Here is an 18135-nt window from a genome sequence, read left to right as displayed (position 1 = left end):
TAATAGATAAAGAATGTTTTTCCTCTCTAAAAGAGGCAGTCAAAATTTCTTCATACAGTATAGGTTATATATGAATCAAAATGTTACCTCTCACAGTTATTTAGAAACTCTGAAAAATCCTGTGATATGTATGAATCGTAACAATTCTCAAAAGGGACCAGATTTTGACAAGTGGACTTTTTTCTCAGTGAGGAGGCCAGCTGCAAAATCTCTAAAGACTGAAATTTAATTATTAGCTTGCAGTCAGAATAAGAACAGACAGATCTTTGACCAAGAACTGTTGTAATAGTCACTGGATATTTAGGATCAGCAGAATTTAAGGATGCTGATCAACAAGGCTTCTGCACATAATTCTGTCAACTCAACTGGTGTCATCTAGGAGTCTTTGAACATGGTGGGAAATGCAGGAAGGCTGTTAAAGAACTGCGTCGTGTGTAATATATGATTATGTGAAAAGAAGAGGTAAGCAATTGCCTCCACTCTCAAAAATAATGTATTTTAAATTAAAAATTCTTTACATAAACAACGATCGAGTTACTGTTATGTGCCATTTAGTCAGAAAATTGATTGAAATTTCTGATGTCACCTGTATCACCAAGCTACACTGAAGACTTTTAAAGGTGCATCTAAGTTTTAAGATTTGTAATTCTCCAAACTGTATTCATCTGTCTTAACAGATTTTAGTATCCTGTTTCTAAGTATTTTCGAGAACACAATTAATACTACATCTTACAGATATTTATTCTGTAAGTGTGTCTAAGGGCCTAAAAGCATGTTGTTGTTACTATGTATGTTGTTACTATGACAAATTGTGTTTTTTAGGAGCTTCAGAAATATAAAAGAAACACCAAATTGTGTACTGAGCAGTGTTCACAAAATGCTGAAACTATTTGTACTTCTGCAGATTCCAGACTGATCTCTCTGAGAGAACCAAAGCAACTTTCCATAAAATATTCTCCAATATGTGTGTTCCCTGTACACATCGGTAAGACATCATACCAGACAGATCATTAGACAGATTTCTTATAGCTGACCAGTGTTATAGTTGCACAGTGGCAGCTTGCAATTTTTTGTGAATTTGTTGCTTAAACACTGGATAATGGATACCCAAGGTGTTCTGTTCCATAAAACAACTTCAAATATAAAACCAGGGAATTTATAGTTGTTTGGCCTAGTATGATCATAAATATGATTACTTCAAAATGAATAATTAATTATTTTTAATATATCCATATGCAATGACAAATAACAAGGGAGGTAAATTTGTCCCTCTTATCTGAAATCAAAGATTTACTTTAAAATGCTGTCACGTGAAACACCTAAAAACTATTCATAAAAAATAACCTATTTTTCTCAGTAGGCTGTGAGGTGTCTTTAAATATGCTGAGTAACATTTCTTTATGTTCTTAGAAAGGTGTTTATATACAAAATTTTAATTATCCCCTTAAATCAAGTTTGATTATTGCCATAAAACAGTAAGACTATCTGCATGCTAAAGTATCTAAACCTACAGAAATTAATGTTGGACAAAGTTACATCCAAACTCTTCCCCTCCAACTAATATTGTGGTGAAACTTTGCAAATAAATGCACAAAATCACTGCTGTCACTTACACAGCTCCAGTTTGAGAAATATGGAAGAGGCAAGGAACACCTGTAAATTATCTGAATATGTACTATGACCAGTTCAAATAAATAAATAAATAAATAAATAAATAAATAAAGATGTCAAAGATATCCACCTCTAAAGAGGACAAGAAAATTTAGCATAACTACATCTTCCTTATGGTGAGCATCCCATTCATTTTTTAAAGAAAAAAATACTGACTTAAACATTACAGATTATTACACATGATTAAACATCACATTGCAATGCATGATGAAGAATTTTCTGCATCTGATGCAGAATTTTGCAGTATAAATTCATGAATTGCTCTGACTTGTTAAATGAACTGAATACTTTTTCTTCCTCAATTAACAGTAGTTTGTTAAATGTGAAATGGATTTTCTTATGTGAAAGAAAAAAATACTCCATGGTTTGGGGAAAAAAAAAAAAGTATTATATTTTTTTATAGTTGACCATCCTTTAGTATCAGCCACATGCACTTAATGTGGTCTATAATTCTTGGTAGTTCGTTAGTGAACAAACTGCTTATTTGAGTTTGTATTTAATATTTTTTTCATTAAAACTGTAAAGTATGTAGGCTTGCCAACAAAATTAATAGGCTTAACATTTTGAATTGGGAAGATACAAATTTGGGGAATGGGATTTTTGCCTTTTATCCGTCTGTGAAAAAAATTGCCATATATGAGATTGAACCTGTCAGCACTGCCCAAATAAATTATCTTTCCTTCCACTTCATGATGTTGGGGGAAAGTATCTGTCATCATTTAAATGATTAAACATATGGTTTAATTTTTATGTTGTCCTGCATGGAGCCAGGAACTGGACTTGATGGGTCCCTTCCAATTCAGGATTTTCTATGATTCTATGACAAAAAACAAATCACATTTTAGTTTTCTACTATATCTGATTCCCTCTTCCTAATACTATAAAACCTGAAAAAAAAAATATGATGAAACAAAAAATGGAAAGACAGTCATTGACAGTCACCTTTACTGGCAGGAACTTAGTAAGAAACTTCTTTGTAAGAAATCTGTTACTTTGTGCTGTATTCTTGGACATATCCGCTCTATACTGTGGATATATGGATACCATCCTCTTTCCTATACTGTATTCTTCAGAAAATCACCATCTCTCTCTGACACACACATAAACAGAGAAGAAATCAACTTGAACGAAATAGAAATATAGAGGAAATATATAGAAAAAAAAAAAAAAAGAAATTTGAAGGACAAAAAAAAAAAAAGAAACACAAGGAATGGTAAACTGTACAAAGCTCTAGGTGCTGCAGTGTCAGCAGTTCTGTAGAAAAGTCAATCAGTAAACCCTTCATTGTTTACTGTTCTCTTGATCCTGGAGAGAAGGAAGATGGAAGCCCTTTAACAAATAAATAAATAAATAAAATAAATAAATAAATAAATAAATAAAGCACCTTGATTTATTAAATGTGTTGGATACATGACAAATCTTGGTTTATTAAGATAAAAAAAAAAAAAAAAAAAAAGTTTAATAATAAACAGGATAAACAGGAGCCCAAACTTTGACCCTCATGTTTTGTTTTTTTTTTAATCTCCAGGCTTGAATTATGAAATACAGAATTTAATTTTTTGTCTCCTGCAAGTTTATTGCTTGCAGGAGACAGGAAAAAGTGAATAGTGTTCAGAATTCATATTCAATTCCTATTATTTCTAAATGATTCAAGAAAGCAGGAAGAACATATATTTAGCATACATTGTATATATGCCTGTCAGATTTTTTGGTAAGCTTTTATTACATGCTCCCTTATAAATTTCCATCTTTTACATTACTGCTTCATTAAAACAAAAGTGTTTATTTCAGCTAATGTGAGCAAAACCAAGCAGCACCTAGTATATCATTACCTAGAAAAAAAAAAATAAATAATGCTTAGAAGGCCCCAAAAATCATGAAGACAAAGAGACATTTTAAAATCCTATCCCAAAGAATATATGTCATGTACATCTAAAATTACTAACAGCTGTGAATATGCACAAACCAAAAATTCATGTCTGTACATTTGTGTTTTCCCATCAGTGTAATTTGATTAGCAGCTTTTCTGAGTAGGAAAAAAAAAATCTTTTGAATTCATTTTTAAAAGTTTTTCTGGACAACCTGAAAGATTTAATTGATCAATTGTAAAGGATGGTTCCAGAGAATATTCCACAGATTTCCTGTAAATAACAGGGTGTGTGATTCACAAATCACAAAGCAAATTGGGTGTGTGATTCCAAAAGAATTAACTTAACAGAGTGATTGCAGTATTTACCTCTACTTTAAATAGAAGAAAAAAAAAAAAAAAGTAGTCTCATGCCATAATCTGAGATGAGGTAACTGCACATGTAACATCACTGTTCACCATGTTTGCAGCATTTGTCATTCAGTGCTCAGGGCTACAGTCCCCTCACACCCTATGTCATCCCTTCAGCGGCAGAGGTTCTGATATAGGCACTTCTCTTTGTCCAGTCCCGTAGTGCTTCACTGTATCTATGAAATCTCTGCTCAGGAATTTTGCATGTAGGAAGAGCATAGGAAAAGCAAGACTTAGATTAGCATTAGCTGTAGAAGATCAATATGTAGTACAAATATCCCTAAAATGACTTTTGAAATCTAAAAAGCTGTTGAAACGAATGTTTTGAATTCACTTGCTTGTGGAAGAGAATGTATCTACCAACAGTACAAAAGTAAATAGGTCAATATTGACTGTTTACTTCCACATGTAAGTGAAGCCTCTTCAGAGCTGCACTGTGTCCCTATGCCCCATTGATACATGTCTTATTTCTATCTAAAAACACTACATTTTACTATTGTACCTGGCAGGTACAAGAAGGAAAACACTTGAAAGTATGTGAGCTGCATTGGATTGCTGAATCCAATTCTTAGTGAAACAAGTCAAAAGGACTACAACTGTGCAGTATCTTACTGTGCCACAAGAGTTTCATCCACACAAATTCTGCCTGTTGCTGGTTAACTGCATATAACAAATGGCAACTCCTTTGCAATTTAAAATGCAAAGAACACTTTTCCATCTTTCTCCAGCTTAATTAGAATTTGGTTGTATTTTGAAGTCTTTCTTCATCAACTTAAATTTTACTATATGTTGTTTGTTTGTTTGTTTGTTTTCCAATGATGTAAGACTGAGACATCTGTTTAACATATGGTGAAATTAATTATCTAACTTCATATTTGTTTATACAATTGATTACAGTACCCTACAAAGCCTTATCATAACCGTTCTAGTTGGGTTTTATCTAGAACATAGGAAGATGCAAAATAGCATTTTTAGTATCTTATGTGTTGTTTAAATCTTTCTACCTATTCTATCTTATTTCTCTATTTCCTCATAACATATCTTATATAACCTATGATCCTACTATGTATAATCTCCTTAAATCAGTATATACTTTAACAATGCAATAGCACATTAAGTTCATGCACATCTTACAACTACTTCTCTTTTCTTCCTCCACACAAACAGCTTAAAACAATTTATTCCTCCACCTTATCATTTCAACATATTTTAAATGTGGTTCTATTTTCTTGGTTTAAACAATCAATATTTAGTGAAAATTTCCTGATGCATGCAAAAAGGTCCTTCAGGCAGTACAGTAACCTAGAAGAATTTACTATGTTATTTTATCCAATTTTGCTTTAGCAGATAAAAAAGGTAATACAAAATCTGTGATGATTTTATGCAATTATTATAATTTGTGAAAGCTATATAATTACACAGCTATTTTTAATGAAAACCTCCACTTTTTGTAAGATGGCTAAAGAAATATAATTATCCAAAATCTAGCAGATTATTTTCATCTGTACAAAACCATAATAATAATACGCATACCCTAAATAAAAGTTCCAAGGTCCTCTCTTGCACTTGAATGTTGTCAGTTAAAAAAAGAAGACTATAATTTTCCAATATCTGTTCAGTGAATTGTCTTGAAATGTGCAATTGTGGAAGGGTACACCTGTGAATGTGCTTTGTGCAACAAAGCTGAGGGAAATTTAAGTCACAGAGTATGTAACTTAAGTATGTAATGTCAGTAGAAACCTGTCATTCAAATTCTGCTTTTTTAACTTGTGTTCTATGAAGCCAACAGATGCTTTATTTATTTTATTTTATTTTTTATTTTATTTTATTTTAGTTTAGTTTAGTTTAGTTTACTTCCTTTTAACACCATTTATAAAGCAAAGTAATTGGCAAATACAGGCAAGGGTAAATCAAATATCAGCTTCATAGTTGGAAGCTGGAAATGAAATCCTTGTTTTACTGAAATCCGTGGCAAACATAATTACAGTGGGATCAAAATCATACTTAAAAATTTCTGTCTTCTACTTTCATATCCACAGAACATCTGGTGGTCTTCCTTTAAACAATCTTCTACTAACAGCTTAGTGCAAAACAAGTAGGTGTGTTAGCTATTGATAATAAAAGCATTTGACCCCCCAAAAAAAGAAATATTCCTTGTATGAAGATGATACAAGTTCTAATCATATAAATAATCAGTAAATAAAGAACACATACTGTGCAACTAAAGAATTGGTAGCTGAATACTATCTTCCACAAATTTCAAAACTTTTTGAATTGTCAACAATCAATCAATCAGAACATTGTTTTTGTCAGAAATACATGATAATACACACTAAAATGCAGAACACATCGGTGATGTTCCCACATTTGTTTTAGCAGTATAATATAAATCAGCAGCATGTAAAAGAGCAATCAGACAACAGAACTGACAGCAATGTTTTACAGTACTTCATAAATCTCATGCCTGAACAGAAAAAGACAGAGCAGCACAGACAGCAATGCTGGCTTTTCAGCGCTGCTGTCTAGATCCAGCAGTTTTGGGTTGAGGAACCCAAAACAAAGCTCCAATGAAATTAATGCAACAAAATTTGAAGTTGTGTTCTTGAAAAGCTTCAAGTTCAAAAGCATCATTAAAGCATCTTTCTAATCTCAGTGGTACTACGACACATAAGACACCATCACTTCTGACCTTTAAAGGTGCCTAATTGTTTAACAAATGTATAAACAATTGTATCATAGAATCATTCAGGTTGGAAAAGACCTAAGATCATCTAGTCCAACCTTTAACATAGCACTGCCAAGTCCATCATTAAACCATGTGACTAAGCTTTATATCTACACAAAGACCTCCAGGTGACTCACCTACTTCCCTGGGTAGCCTGTTCCAATGTTTCACAAAGAAATTTTTCCTAGTATCCAACCTAACCTCCCCTGGCACAACTTAAGGCCATTTCCTCTTGTCTTATCACTTGGTGCTTGAGAGAAGAGGCGGATCCCTACCTCGCTGCATGTAGACACAAAAGAGTTTCAGTTTTGGCAAAATCAAAAATTTACAGCTCAACTCCTCAATATCTGTAAGGCAGGCAATAGTTACCTTAAGGATTTAATCTGGTAAGTATTTCCTGAGGTTGCCTCTCACTAATGAGACTGCCTATCAGAGATTTCTGTATTGCCTCCCACTTTGTCTCTGCCGCATTCAATGAGATATCATTGTCAATGGGACACTTTTAGCACCAGAAGCATATCTACCTTATGATTCAAACAGTATAGGCACAGTATTAAAGTGTGATCTCAATAGGACCTTTTCAAAGAATGAGCACCTTCAGGAGAAGGTCCTGAGCCCAAATCTGGATTCCATCATGGGACAGAAAAATAAAAATATGATGCTGCAATATAGAATTTTCCTATGCTCAGTGCCTTTACTAAAACCAATCTTGAACTGTGCAAATTTGAACGAAATCTGATGATAATGATAAAAAAGCTAGGGCCATAAAGATCTGAAACTGGGATTTTCTTATTTGCTGTGAGATTCTGGGGAATTGCTCTTTGGCTGTGCAAGAACTACAGAAACACAACATAGTTATGTCATCAGAACATATATTCACAAGAGAGAGAGAGAAAGAAAGAGACAGAAACAAATGCAGAAAGGAAAAAGTACTTTACCTCACTTTTAAATTGCCTTGCTGTGGTTGTCCATCATAAATTGACAGTATATCAAAATCTTCTTCGAGGGCAAAAGTATGAAATGACAATTGTATCCTGTTACGCTCTCCTGTGATAATGATCCATGTGCAGTTGGCGTAATTTGGATAACCATGAGGAAATCCAGGGCTTTCTATAGTACCATTCGGTCCCTGTACTAAACCTCCACAGTTCTGACCTGAAAAAGAAAAAAGCAAAATATTTATTTTAGTGTTTTCCCTCCCCCAGTGCATATTCTTACATGAGCAATTACATGGAAGCTTAATGCTATAATATTTTTTTACAAACACATTGTAAGATCACACACATTGTAAGAGCATTCTTCTCTCTGGATTCAAAACCCCTTTCCGGGATTTTCTGAGATATTTACCATCTTTTCATGCAATGAATCGTTATTACAGGTTATGTAGTATTAACTACATAACTCTTACTCATCCAAATTGGAAATTTAAGTATTAATCTTGATACCATAAATTCAATGGCTTGATAGTTTTAATGCTAGATAGTGTTCAAAGTTTTTTTGGTGAATGCCATTTACAAGGTTTTTATATAAACACTAAAGTATAAGAGTTTCTTCTGTTCTGAAACATGCTTTCAACACTGAGAGCAAAATGTAGACACATATTTATTATGCATGCTGTTGCAAACAACAATAATATTGTTGTACTTCGAAAACAGCCACATTTCTGTGGTGTAACATCTTTAGTGCTGTGTGTATTGTGATCAGGAAAGTGTTAATTTTTGTAAAGATTCTAAAATAATAACACTATGGATTTACTCAGCAGATATTTCTGTCTGGTTTGTACATCCTACAAACCTTGTGCGAGTATGGTAGCTCATTAACAAGAAGTCCTCAGCAAGAAACCTTGATTTACAGTGCACACTCTTGTTAATTTCCTACTTGATTTTGTTAATCCCACACACAGTAGTTGTACTGGCTCTGAGCTGGAGAGAAGCATTAATGAAAGATTTGAAGAGAGAAAAGTTTAAGGACATTCTGTGCACTGTAATGCTTGGTTTATTACATGCATTTTAAGCACTTCAGAACAAGTATAATCCAAGCATTTATTGTTATACCTAAACCAGAAAAGTATTTCAGGCTGCAATTTTATTTTTAACTTCACAGTAGTAGGTCTCTGAGACTGAATCTTTCAGAGCAGTGCTTTCAAATGCTTGTGGGAGGTTTCCAAATTTTAATAGAATGGATTTAATAAAAGGGATTTGCTGTTAAAACTAAAGAACTAATAGGTAATCATTTTCTACTAAATTCAAACATAAAAAACTCTAATGAATAGATAAAACGGCTGTAGGGATTTGGCAGATCTTTAAAGTAAAAATCTGCTCTAGTGTATCTACTGATAAATCCACCTTGCTTTAATAATTAAAAAATAATAATAATAATAATAATAATAAAAGATATTACTAAACATTCCTGAAGAACAAATGTATTACAATATTACAACAACACAGCATGAAACTTTCAGTTATGTATGGTACACTGTAATTTGTCAGCGTCCTTGTAGATTCTTGGCATTGTATTCCTCTTCCTACAACCACAACAGAAATGTCATACAAATGTCAGGGAGCAATTTTAAATAACTTAATTACTACAGAAATAATTTTCTGAAAACAAAAAAAAAGTGATATTATAGTGACAGCCCACAACTCTACTGCACTAATGAGCTACTTCATGTCACCAACATCCATAAATTCATTTCTGTAAATCAAGTATGTATAAGCCATGCTTCTTTTCTACCACCCTGGTGTGAAAGGGTTGATTTGAAAGAGGAGAGCAATCAACTGCAAGTTAGAAATTTGCCTAAAATTTATCAAAGACAGAACCACTTTTAGGAGTGGAAATCTCTAATACTTGGGTATGAATAATGTAATATGATGTTAACTACATTTCGGCCTTCTGGCCAGACAAATTCCCCTCCCCAGCCTCTAAGGAAACATTTTGTTTCCTCTAAGGAAACACAGTTTGCTTAAGGTAAAACAGAAAAATTGCTGAGATTAGCAAATGAGTCTTTCCACCCCTAAAATGGCCCGGGTTCTGCTGCCTCCTTACAGAAGTACCTACTCGCATAATTTTTTCAACCATCAGTGATTGTTTCACTCCATCACATGCTCCACACACATTGCTCCTCAGAAGCCCCACTCAGCTGTCCAGGTTCTATTCCTCAACATATTTTAACAACTCTGATAAGCCCACACTTTGCCACCACCATGGTTATTTTGGTCCTGTTTAGGTTGAAAAACAAAAACAAAACAAACAAAAAACAATCAACCAAACAAAAAAACCCTCTTGCCTACATTACTGAAAAGGAACTAGAGAAGGAAGAGTGTATGGAGAAAGAGCAATGTACTCTCTGGATATATTAATTTGAATTCTGAATCAGTGGATTTGAATTCTATAGTTATACTGAAATCTTTCCACATTTTAGTTTTATTCCAAAAGCCGGTGATTTGTTTGTTTGGTTGGTTGGTTTGGTTGGTTGGTTTTTGTTTTGTTTTGTTTTTTTCCTACTTACTATAGATTCAGGTTACTGTACATTATTCTCTGGAAAATAAACAAGCTAATGATAAATGAGGCAGCCAAAATTTCACCCGCGTTTAACTTAATCATTCCTTAGCACCCAGAGCCCTTTCTTCCTCCGATTTGCTTTTGTTCTCCTCTCTCTGTATCCCTCTAGCTTTGAAACTATTCATAAACATACTGCCTATGCACTTTGCAATCAAGAAGCACAAGGCAAAAGAGAACCATAAAAGAAAGTGATTGTTGTGAAGTGTTATTTAGGTTTGCTCTTAATTTTATACATTTATATGTAAATAAATATGTATAATATATATATATTATAAATTATTATTACTATTATTATAAATATGTATAATATATATATGTGTGTGTAATATATACATATTTATTTTTCATTAAAAACAAAACAGAAGTGAACAACAGTCAAGGACACTGTAAGAGATGTGCAGCTCCAGGAAAGTGGCATCATTTTAGGTCCCTGCCTGGTTTAAACATGAAGCATTTTTACAGAGTGGTACTGGGGAAAAAACGATCTGCTATCTGTATAATACCTATTTTGTCAATAAATGTAAGTCTATAGCCTTTAGAACTGTCAAATGTTACACCTCTGCTGAGGAGTAAATGCAACATTAAATCACTTAGAATCCAAAAGAGAGATTCAGTAGGAGGATATACTTGGAGAAGAGGAATGAAGAGACTTACAAGTGACAGGTGGCAGCAAATTAGATGTGAGTTGGCAATGAAATACCACACAAAAAAATGCAATTTCTGACTGCAGAGACACCACAGACCAGTAATAGGACACTGATGAGATTAATTACAAACACTTTGTTTCTTATGGGTGCCTTAATAGCAGAAAGTGTCAACAAATTCCAGGGAATTCAGAAACAACAAAAAAGAGCAATTAAAGAAATTGAGCATACTGACAAGAAAATCTTAAAAGAATATTCATATTACCAGAGTTTAAACAGTTCTGCTGGGCTGAGCATACAGAAAATGTAGGTTGAATATTCCTAAATACACCCTAAAAAGAATCTACCCATGCAATTCACTTAGTGAATTTTCACTTAGTTTTGGCCTCTGTGTCAAAAACGTGGCTTAAAAAATATATATGTTGCCATTTTTCACGAGAAGTGCAGTCATTGATTGAGGAGATTATCAGTACAATGAATTACTTTAATATTAAAGGTGTAATAGGCTGCCAAGATTTTATTAGTATGACACCAAATCATTGTTTATATGAATGCAAACTATGCTATTAGCATTAATTTTCTGTCATATGTTGTCTGTAAGAAGATATTTCAGGACAGCTATTTTAACTTTATGATATGAAAAGGGTAATATAAGAAAACTAAAGCTCTCGGCTTGTAGTTGAAATTTATTAACATTGATTTCAACCTAAATGTTACCTTACAAAGGTTCTAAGCAGGACTATTTGCACCTGTTCAGGCACAACCTTTCTCAGTTGTTACCCATATGTTAAAATACATGAGGAAAACTTAATTTGCCTTAAGTGCTGAAGGTAAATAGTGGTAGAATCACTAGTAGAATTTAATACCACTTTGCCATGAGACTTAGAACAAATTGCAAAGTGCAAACATTATAAATATCTTCTAAAATTGGTCTTTTATTTTCTTGGACCTTTACATTTATCATAATTATATTTATCACATCTCATTTTACTAGTATCTAATAATTAGATCTACAGAAGTCCAGATTCATTTTTCAAGTGGTAAAGCCTATTGCAAAATTTTTCTACAATGAACAAACAAAAAGAAAGCCACTTCTTTTCTTAAGGTACATCACGTATTCTGTGGAAGACTGACACACTTATTACAGGTTTATATTTATATGCATACATGTACATATCTACACGCATTTGTAGAGCAATTTTTCAAGATACATCTATTTTGAACAAACAAAATATAAAACACACTATAGATAGTTATAGAGCCATTAAATAAGATCCTAAGATATTTTGAACAGTCACAGTAATGAAAATGAAGTCATAGAATCATAGAATATCCCGAGTTGGAAGGGACCCATAAGGATCATCAAGTTCAACTCCTGGCACCACACAGGTCTGCCCAAAAGTTTAGACCATGTGACTAAGTGCACAGTCCAATCACTTTTTAAAATCAGACAGGCTTGGTGCAGTGACCTGGGGAGCCTGTTCCAGTGTGCAACCAACCTCTTGGTGAAGAACCTCTTCCTGATGTCCAGCCTAAACTTCCCCTGCCTCAGCTTAAAACCTTTCCCGCGAGTCCTATCACTCGTGTTTACAGAGAATAGGTCACCTGCCTCTCCACACCCCCTTGCGAGGAAGTCGTAGACCGCGATGAGGTCCCCCTTCAGCCTCCTCTTCTCCAGGCTGAACAGGCCCAGTGCCCTCAGCTGCTCCTCAGATGTCTTCCCCTGTAGGCCCTTCACCATCTTTGTCACCCTCCTCTGGACACTCTCCAACAGTTTAATGTCCTTCTTGTACTGCGGTGCTCAGAACTTCACACAGTACTCGAGGTGAGGCCACACCAGCGCAGACTAGAGCAGGACAATCACCTCCCTCAACTGAGTAGCAATGCTGTGCTTGATGCATCCCAGGATATGGTTGGCCCTCCTGGCTGCCAGGGCACACTGCTGGTTCATATTCAACTTGCAGTCGACCACAACCCCCAGATCCCTCTATGCGGGGCTGCTCTCCAGCATCTCATCGCCCAGTCTGTACATATAGCCAGGGTTGCCCCATGCCAGGTGCAGGACGCAGCACTTGCCTTTGTTAAACTTCATGCGGTTGGTGATTGCCCAGCTCTCCAATCTGTCCAGATCTCTCTGCAAGGCCTTTCCACCCTAAACAGAGTCCACAACTCCTCCAAGTTTGGTGGTGTTGGGAAATTTGCTCAGAACACCTTCTAGTCCTGCATCCAAATCATTTATAAAGACATTGAAGAGGACTGGCCCTAAAATGGAGCCTTGAGGGACCCCACTAGTGACTGTCCGCCAGCCAGATGTGGCCCCATTTACCACAACCCTTTGAGCCCTGCCTGTCAGCCAATTGTTCACCCATTGTATGATGTTTTTGTTAAGTTATATGCTGGACATTTTGTCCAGTAGGATCCTATGGGAAACTGTGTCACATTTATTCTTGTGACTGTTATGAGTAGGCTTCTCATTCCACAGGTACAGAAGAATGCAGTGATTATTATTGAGGCAAATAAAAGATTTTGATATCTGAAATTCTTAAAAAAACTTTCTCACTAGTTCTAAGAACATTTCAAAAAGCGCCTTTCTTCCCCATTGATTAACACTAGATCCTATTATGATTAACAGTATTATAAACAAGCGTAACAAGAAAACGAAAACAGCTGTGCTAGACCAGATCAAAGGCTTATTTAGCTCAGTAGTTTTTCTCCAACAGCAAACCAAAGGAAGTTCCTAGGAAGAACTCCCCTCACCATCAAGATCCGCATTTCAGGGATGAACACATCCCAGAAGAGGAACACATTCCAGTAGCCTTACCTTTGTGTTTAACAGTCCTTGATAGATTTCTTTTCCACAATCTTGTCCAGTAATCCTCCACATTAACTTCTATAACCTTTAATGTATTGTATGAGGAATTCTAAAACATTAAAAACCCTTCTTTACGTTTGTTCAGTAGCTACTGTGTTAGGTTCGTTTGATGCCCCAATAGCACTTGTATGAAAAGAGAATGTATGGTTGACTCTGACTCTTATTGATGCTTTCTATGCCACTTACTATCTTATTGACCTTTGACAGATCCTTTTTTTTTTTTTTTCCACATTAAAAAGTTCTACTTTATTTTGCTGTGCTTTGTACTACAGCCATTTTATCACCTTTCCCTGAACCCTTTTCCAGCTTTATTACACCTTTCATGAGACAGGGAGACCAGAACTTCTTGTAGTATTGAAAACACGGACAAACCATTTCCTCTCAAATATATTTCCTCTTAAACTACAAGTTACTACAGAATTAAATTATTGCTGATACTAATTCATGGTCCAATCTTGCCACAACGTGTTTTGAAATCATAGTGAAAAATAATTTGAGTATCTTGTTTAAATTTTAGGTAAACTTTATTTTTTCCTGAATAAAGCCCATGAGCTAAGTTGCTGCAACCTGAAAATGTGCAGACTGAAAAAAAAAAAAAAAAAATTATCATTGTTTACTTATTGTCCAGCATTGTTATATTCAAAAAAAAAAAAAAAAAAAAAAAAAAAAAGCAGACTGCTACTCAGTCTGCCCTCTTTGCTTTCTCCAGAGGTGCGGATGCATCATGAAGATGTCTCTTCATGACATCTTCATGCCCCTGCCTTGCTTTGCAGACACACCACAGCATGAAGGAGATTGCAGTAGCTGGGCTGTGGGGCATGTCACTAGCCTGCTCTGCTGCCACACAGCCCTGGGACCGCTCACACTGTAGTGGGTTTACGTGGCAAGGTTTTGGTAGCCATATGGGGGCGATAGGGGTCCCTTCTGTGAAAAGAATCCAGAAGCTGCCCCAGGCTAGATAAGGGGCCTGCTGCTGGCCAGAGCCAAGTCAATAAGCGATGTTGTTTGTGCCTCTGTGAAAGGATATTTAAGAAAGGGAACCAACCAAACAAACAAAAACAAACAAACCAACAAACAAACAAAAACAACAACTGTGGTGGAACAGGAGCTGGAAGAACCAGCCCTGCAGACGCAAAAGTCAGCGCAGCAGGAGGGCAGGAGGTGCTCCAGGAGCTGGAGCAGAGGTTCTTTTGCGGCCTGTGGAGAGGCCCCTGGTGGAGCAGGCTGTCCCCCTGCAGCCCATGGGTCCCACATGGAGCAGATCTCCACGCTGCAGCCCGTGGAGGAGCCCCTGGTGGAGCAGGTGGATGTGGCCTGGAGGAGGCTGTGGCCCATGGAAAGCCCCCGCAGGAGCAGGCCCCAGGCTGGAGCTTCAGCCCGTGGAGAGGAGCCCACGCAGGAGCAGGGGGCCTGGGGGGAGCTGCTGCCTATATGTGGGGGACCTGTGCTGGAGCAGTTTGCTCCTGGGGCATGGATCCCGTGGTACGGAGCCATGTGGGAGCAGTTTTTGAAGAGCTGCTGCCTGTGGGCAGCCCCCGCAGGATCATTTCGGGAAGGATGGAATCCCGTGGGATCCACATGGAGCCTGCACAGAGAGTGAGTGGGAGGGAGCAGTGGAGAAGTGCTATAGACTGACCGCAGTCCCCATTACCCCATTCCCCTGTGCTGCTCAGGGGGGAGGAAGTGGAAGAGGTTGGAAGCGGGGGGAGGTGTTTTTGGTTTCTTTTGTTTCTTACTTCTCTTGTTTGTTAGTAGTAGGCAATACTTTTTACTATCTCCCTGCTCAAAGTCCGTTTTGCCTGTCACAATAATTGTTGAGCAACCTCTCTGTCCATATCTAAAACCTTGAGCCCTTTGCATCATATTTTTCTCCCCCTTTCCCTTTGGGAGAGTGAGAAACTGGCTGTGGTGGAGCTTGGCTGCTCACCTGAGTAAAACCACTACACACGCCATCACACCTCCCTGCCTGACAGTGGGGACAAGGGCAGAGAGCAGCACCGGCTGGGCACCACTTCTCATGGGTGGCTCTGCAATGAAGCAGCAACTCACGGACATCAAATGAGGTGGCAGAGTAGGACATAGGTGTGAGAAATAAATAGGAAGTTGCAGGCTTAATCCCCCCTTCTCCCCCCTTCTCCTCTCCCTCCCTCCCCCCCCCCCCCTTTTCTTTTGCATTTCCATATTCTACCTTTCTGTTTCCCCCCCCAACTTCCTGTGTAAGCCCCCAGTATTTCCCTGCCTGCCATTGAGGGCCTGCAGGTCTGCTCCAGCCCAGCCAAAGATTGGCCTCATTCTACCCTGTGCCTTTAATCTCTTCTCAATTAGTATACCCTGAAGCTTTCTTCTAAGCATGATATCGCCCACTAAAATTGTTACTTCCCAAATTAACTTCATTCAAGAACAGAAATGTCAAATGGCCAGAGCTGCACAAGCACTACTTTCTGAGGACTATTTTAAATAACAGTTGGCTACTTCAAGCATCCTTTAAACATTAATTATTAAGTAAACCCCACAACACCATTAAAAGGCACTTTATGAGGAACTAATCAAATCAGAAAGTACCAAATTCTTTTTAACTTAGTTACTGCTGAAGATTTGAAGATTGCATTCACAATGGCAAGCCACGATCTTTGTTGGCAAAACTGAAATACTCTCCCAGTCGGCAAGGAGAGGACAAAGAGCTGTTAGAGAACACCTGCCTGCTTGCTGTCAGGCCCTGTTTGCTGTTATCTGCCACCCTTCAATGGCAGGACGAACTGATGCTGCAAAGCTCCAACACTACAAATATTTAGATGTATTCAAGACGGTCCCAGGCTAATGTGAAATGAGACCAGTGTGATTTTATTCATGATGCTCTTGCAAAACCCAGACAAAAATGTGTCATTTCAGGAGATAATAAATAAGTTTAATATTTAGTTATGGTAAGGTTATATGTTAAAAAAAAAAAAAAAAAAAAAAAAAAAGAAAGAAACAAACAAATAACTCATCACTGCATACACAAATGAGCAGAAAGTGGGGATAGCAGACAGGGGAGCCCAAACAACACTCTGTCCTAGCTCCTCCAGGCCCACCAGGAGCCATCAACCCATCACAAGCCCATCTCCACAAGCCCAGGACAGGCAGGAACCCAAGTTAAGGATTCAGAGGAAGGGACACCCCGCCAAGGACTCTGCCACAGCTGTCCCAGGAGACCCTTAGCCTCAGCATCCCAGCATGAGACCCATCACAATGGGTCAAGAGCAGTTGTCCCAAACATCTTTCAAATCAAACTGGGAGTCACCGTCATTATAGGGTGCAAGGGAGGAACATTTTGGCATTGCACATGATTTACTATGGGATTTTTAGGGGAGGAATGAAAGTGGGAAAGAAAGGATTTAGATCACCTGGGGAGGAAAATGAAAGGGAAAATAGAGGAGTAAGGGGATATCAAGGGCTAGTCGTGCAAAGATTTTGCTCAAGGTTATGCTTGTCTGGTCATGCCCTGTGTCTGCTCAGCACACAGTCTGTCCTGTCTTGTAATTAAACACCCATTTCTAACTCTTTTGCTGGGTGAGGGGACTCTGCTCATTATGCACAGGTATCCGTGTGCCAGCAATGGGAATGGGACCTGGGTCAGAGCCCACAACCCCATGGTGCCCTGGAGCAGGTGTGGGTTTGCGAGTGAGTGTGTGAGTGCTTGTAAAGATGCATCTGGATGAGACAGTGAGCAGGTGAACTGGCCCAGGAGCCAGGAGGAATGTGTCTCTGAGAGAGACTGCGGGGTTTGGGGGTCTCTAGGGTCAAAACACTTAGATCTGCATGTGTTCAAGGGTGAGACCATGGGGGGCTGGCTACCGGGGGACCAAAAGAGCTCAGCCCTGTGCGTATGTGTGTGCACATGTGCTTATGCATAGGTCTGAGAACCAGCAGCTGGAGTGGGGCTGTGCCCTTGGACTCTTATGCCTAGACACCAGCAACTGGGGACACTGGGATTCAGGGGCAGCTACTGGGAGACTGGAGGGAACCACAGTGTACATACGTCTCCATACTTTTGCCTCTAAAAGACCTTCACTTGGACCAGCCAGAGGTGAAACATGAGGAAGCCTGTCCAAACTCATAGGAGTACTGAATATGTTTGTCAACTGTGTAATTAGTAATATATATATATATAATATTATATATAATATGATATATGATATATTATATATTATATATATATACCCACATGTACACACAGTGTATACATTTGTACTGTATGCATGAAGTCTACCAGGAATACCTGCTTGCCACTGGCTGGTTCTAGGGCATGGAGCTACTGCAGCATTGCCTCTATCAGTTGCCAGAATTGACCCTTCCTAACACAAATCAGTTTCTTCTGAATTACTATGTTTTCTGTAGCTTGGCT

General features: G+C 37.5%; 1 protein-coding gene across 1 annotated transcript in view; it reads right to left on the bottom strand.

Annotated features, from left to right (window-relative positions):
• CSMD1 (CUB and Sushi multiple domains 1) overlaps positions 1-18135 on the bottom strand; it is a 1186176-nt gene that overhangs the window by 952912 nt on the left and 215129 nt on the right. Inside the window, exon 2 of the mRNA XM_084516291.1 lies at positions 7613-7829. Coding sequence (XP_084372417.1) covers positions 7613-7829 — 217 coding nt within the window. The remainder of the gene's footprint in view (positions 1-7612; positions 7830-18135) is intronic.

Source organism: Aythya ferina (assembly GCF_964211825.1).
Source record: "Aythya ferina genome assembly, chromosome: 3".
Taxonomy (NCBI): Eukaryota; Metazoa; Chordata; class Aves; order Anseriformes; family Anatidae; genus Aythya; species Aythya ferina.
The sequence above is the reverse complement of the archived record's forward strand: the minus strand, read 5'-3'. Positions and strand labels throughout refer to the sequence as shown.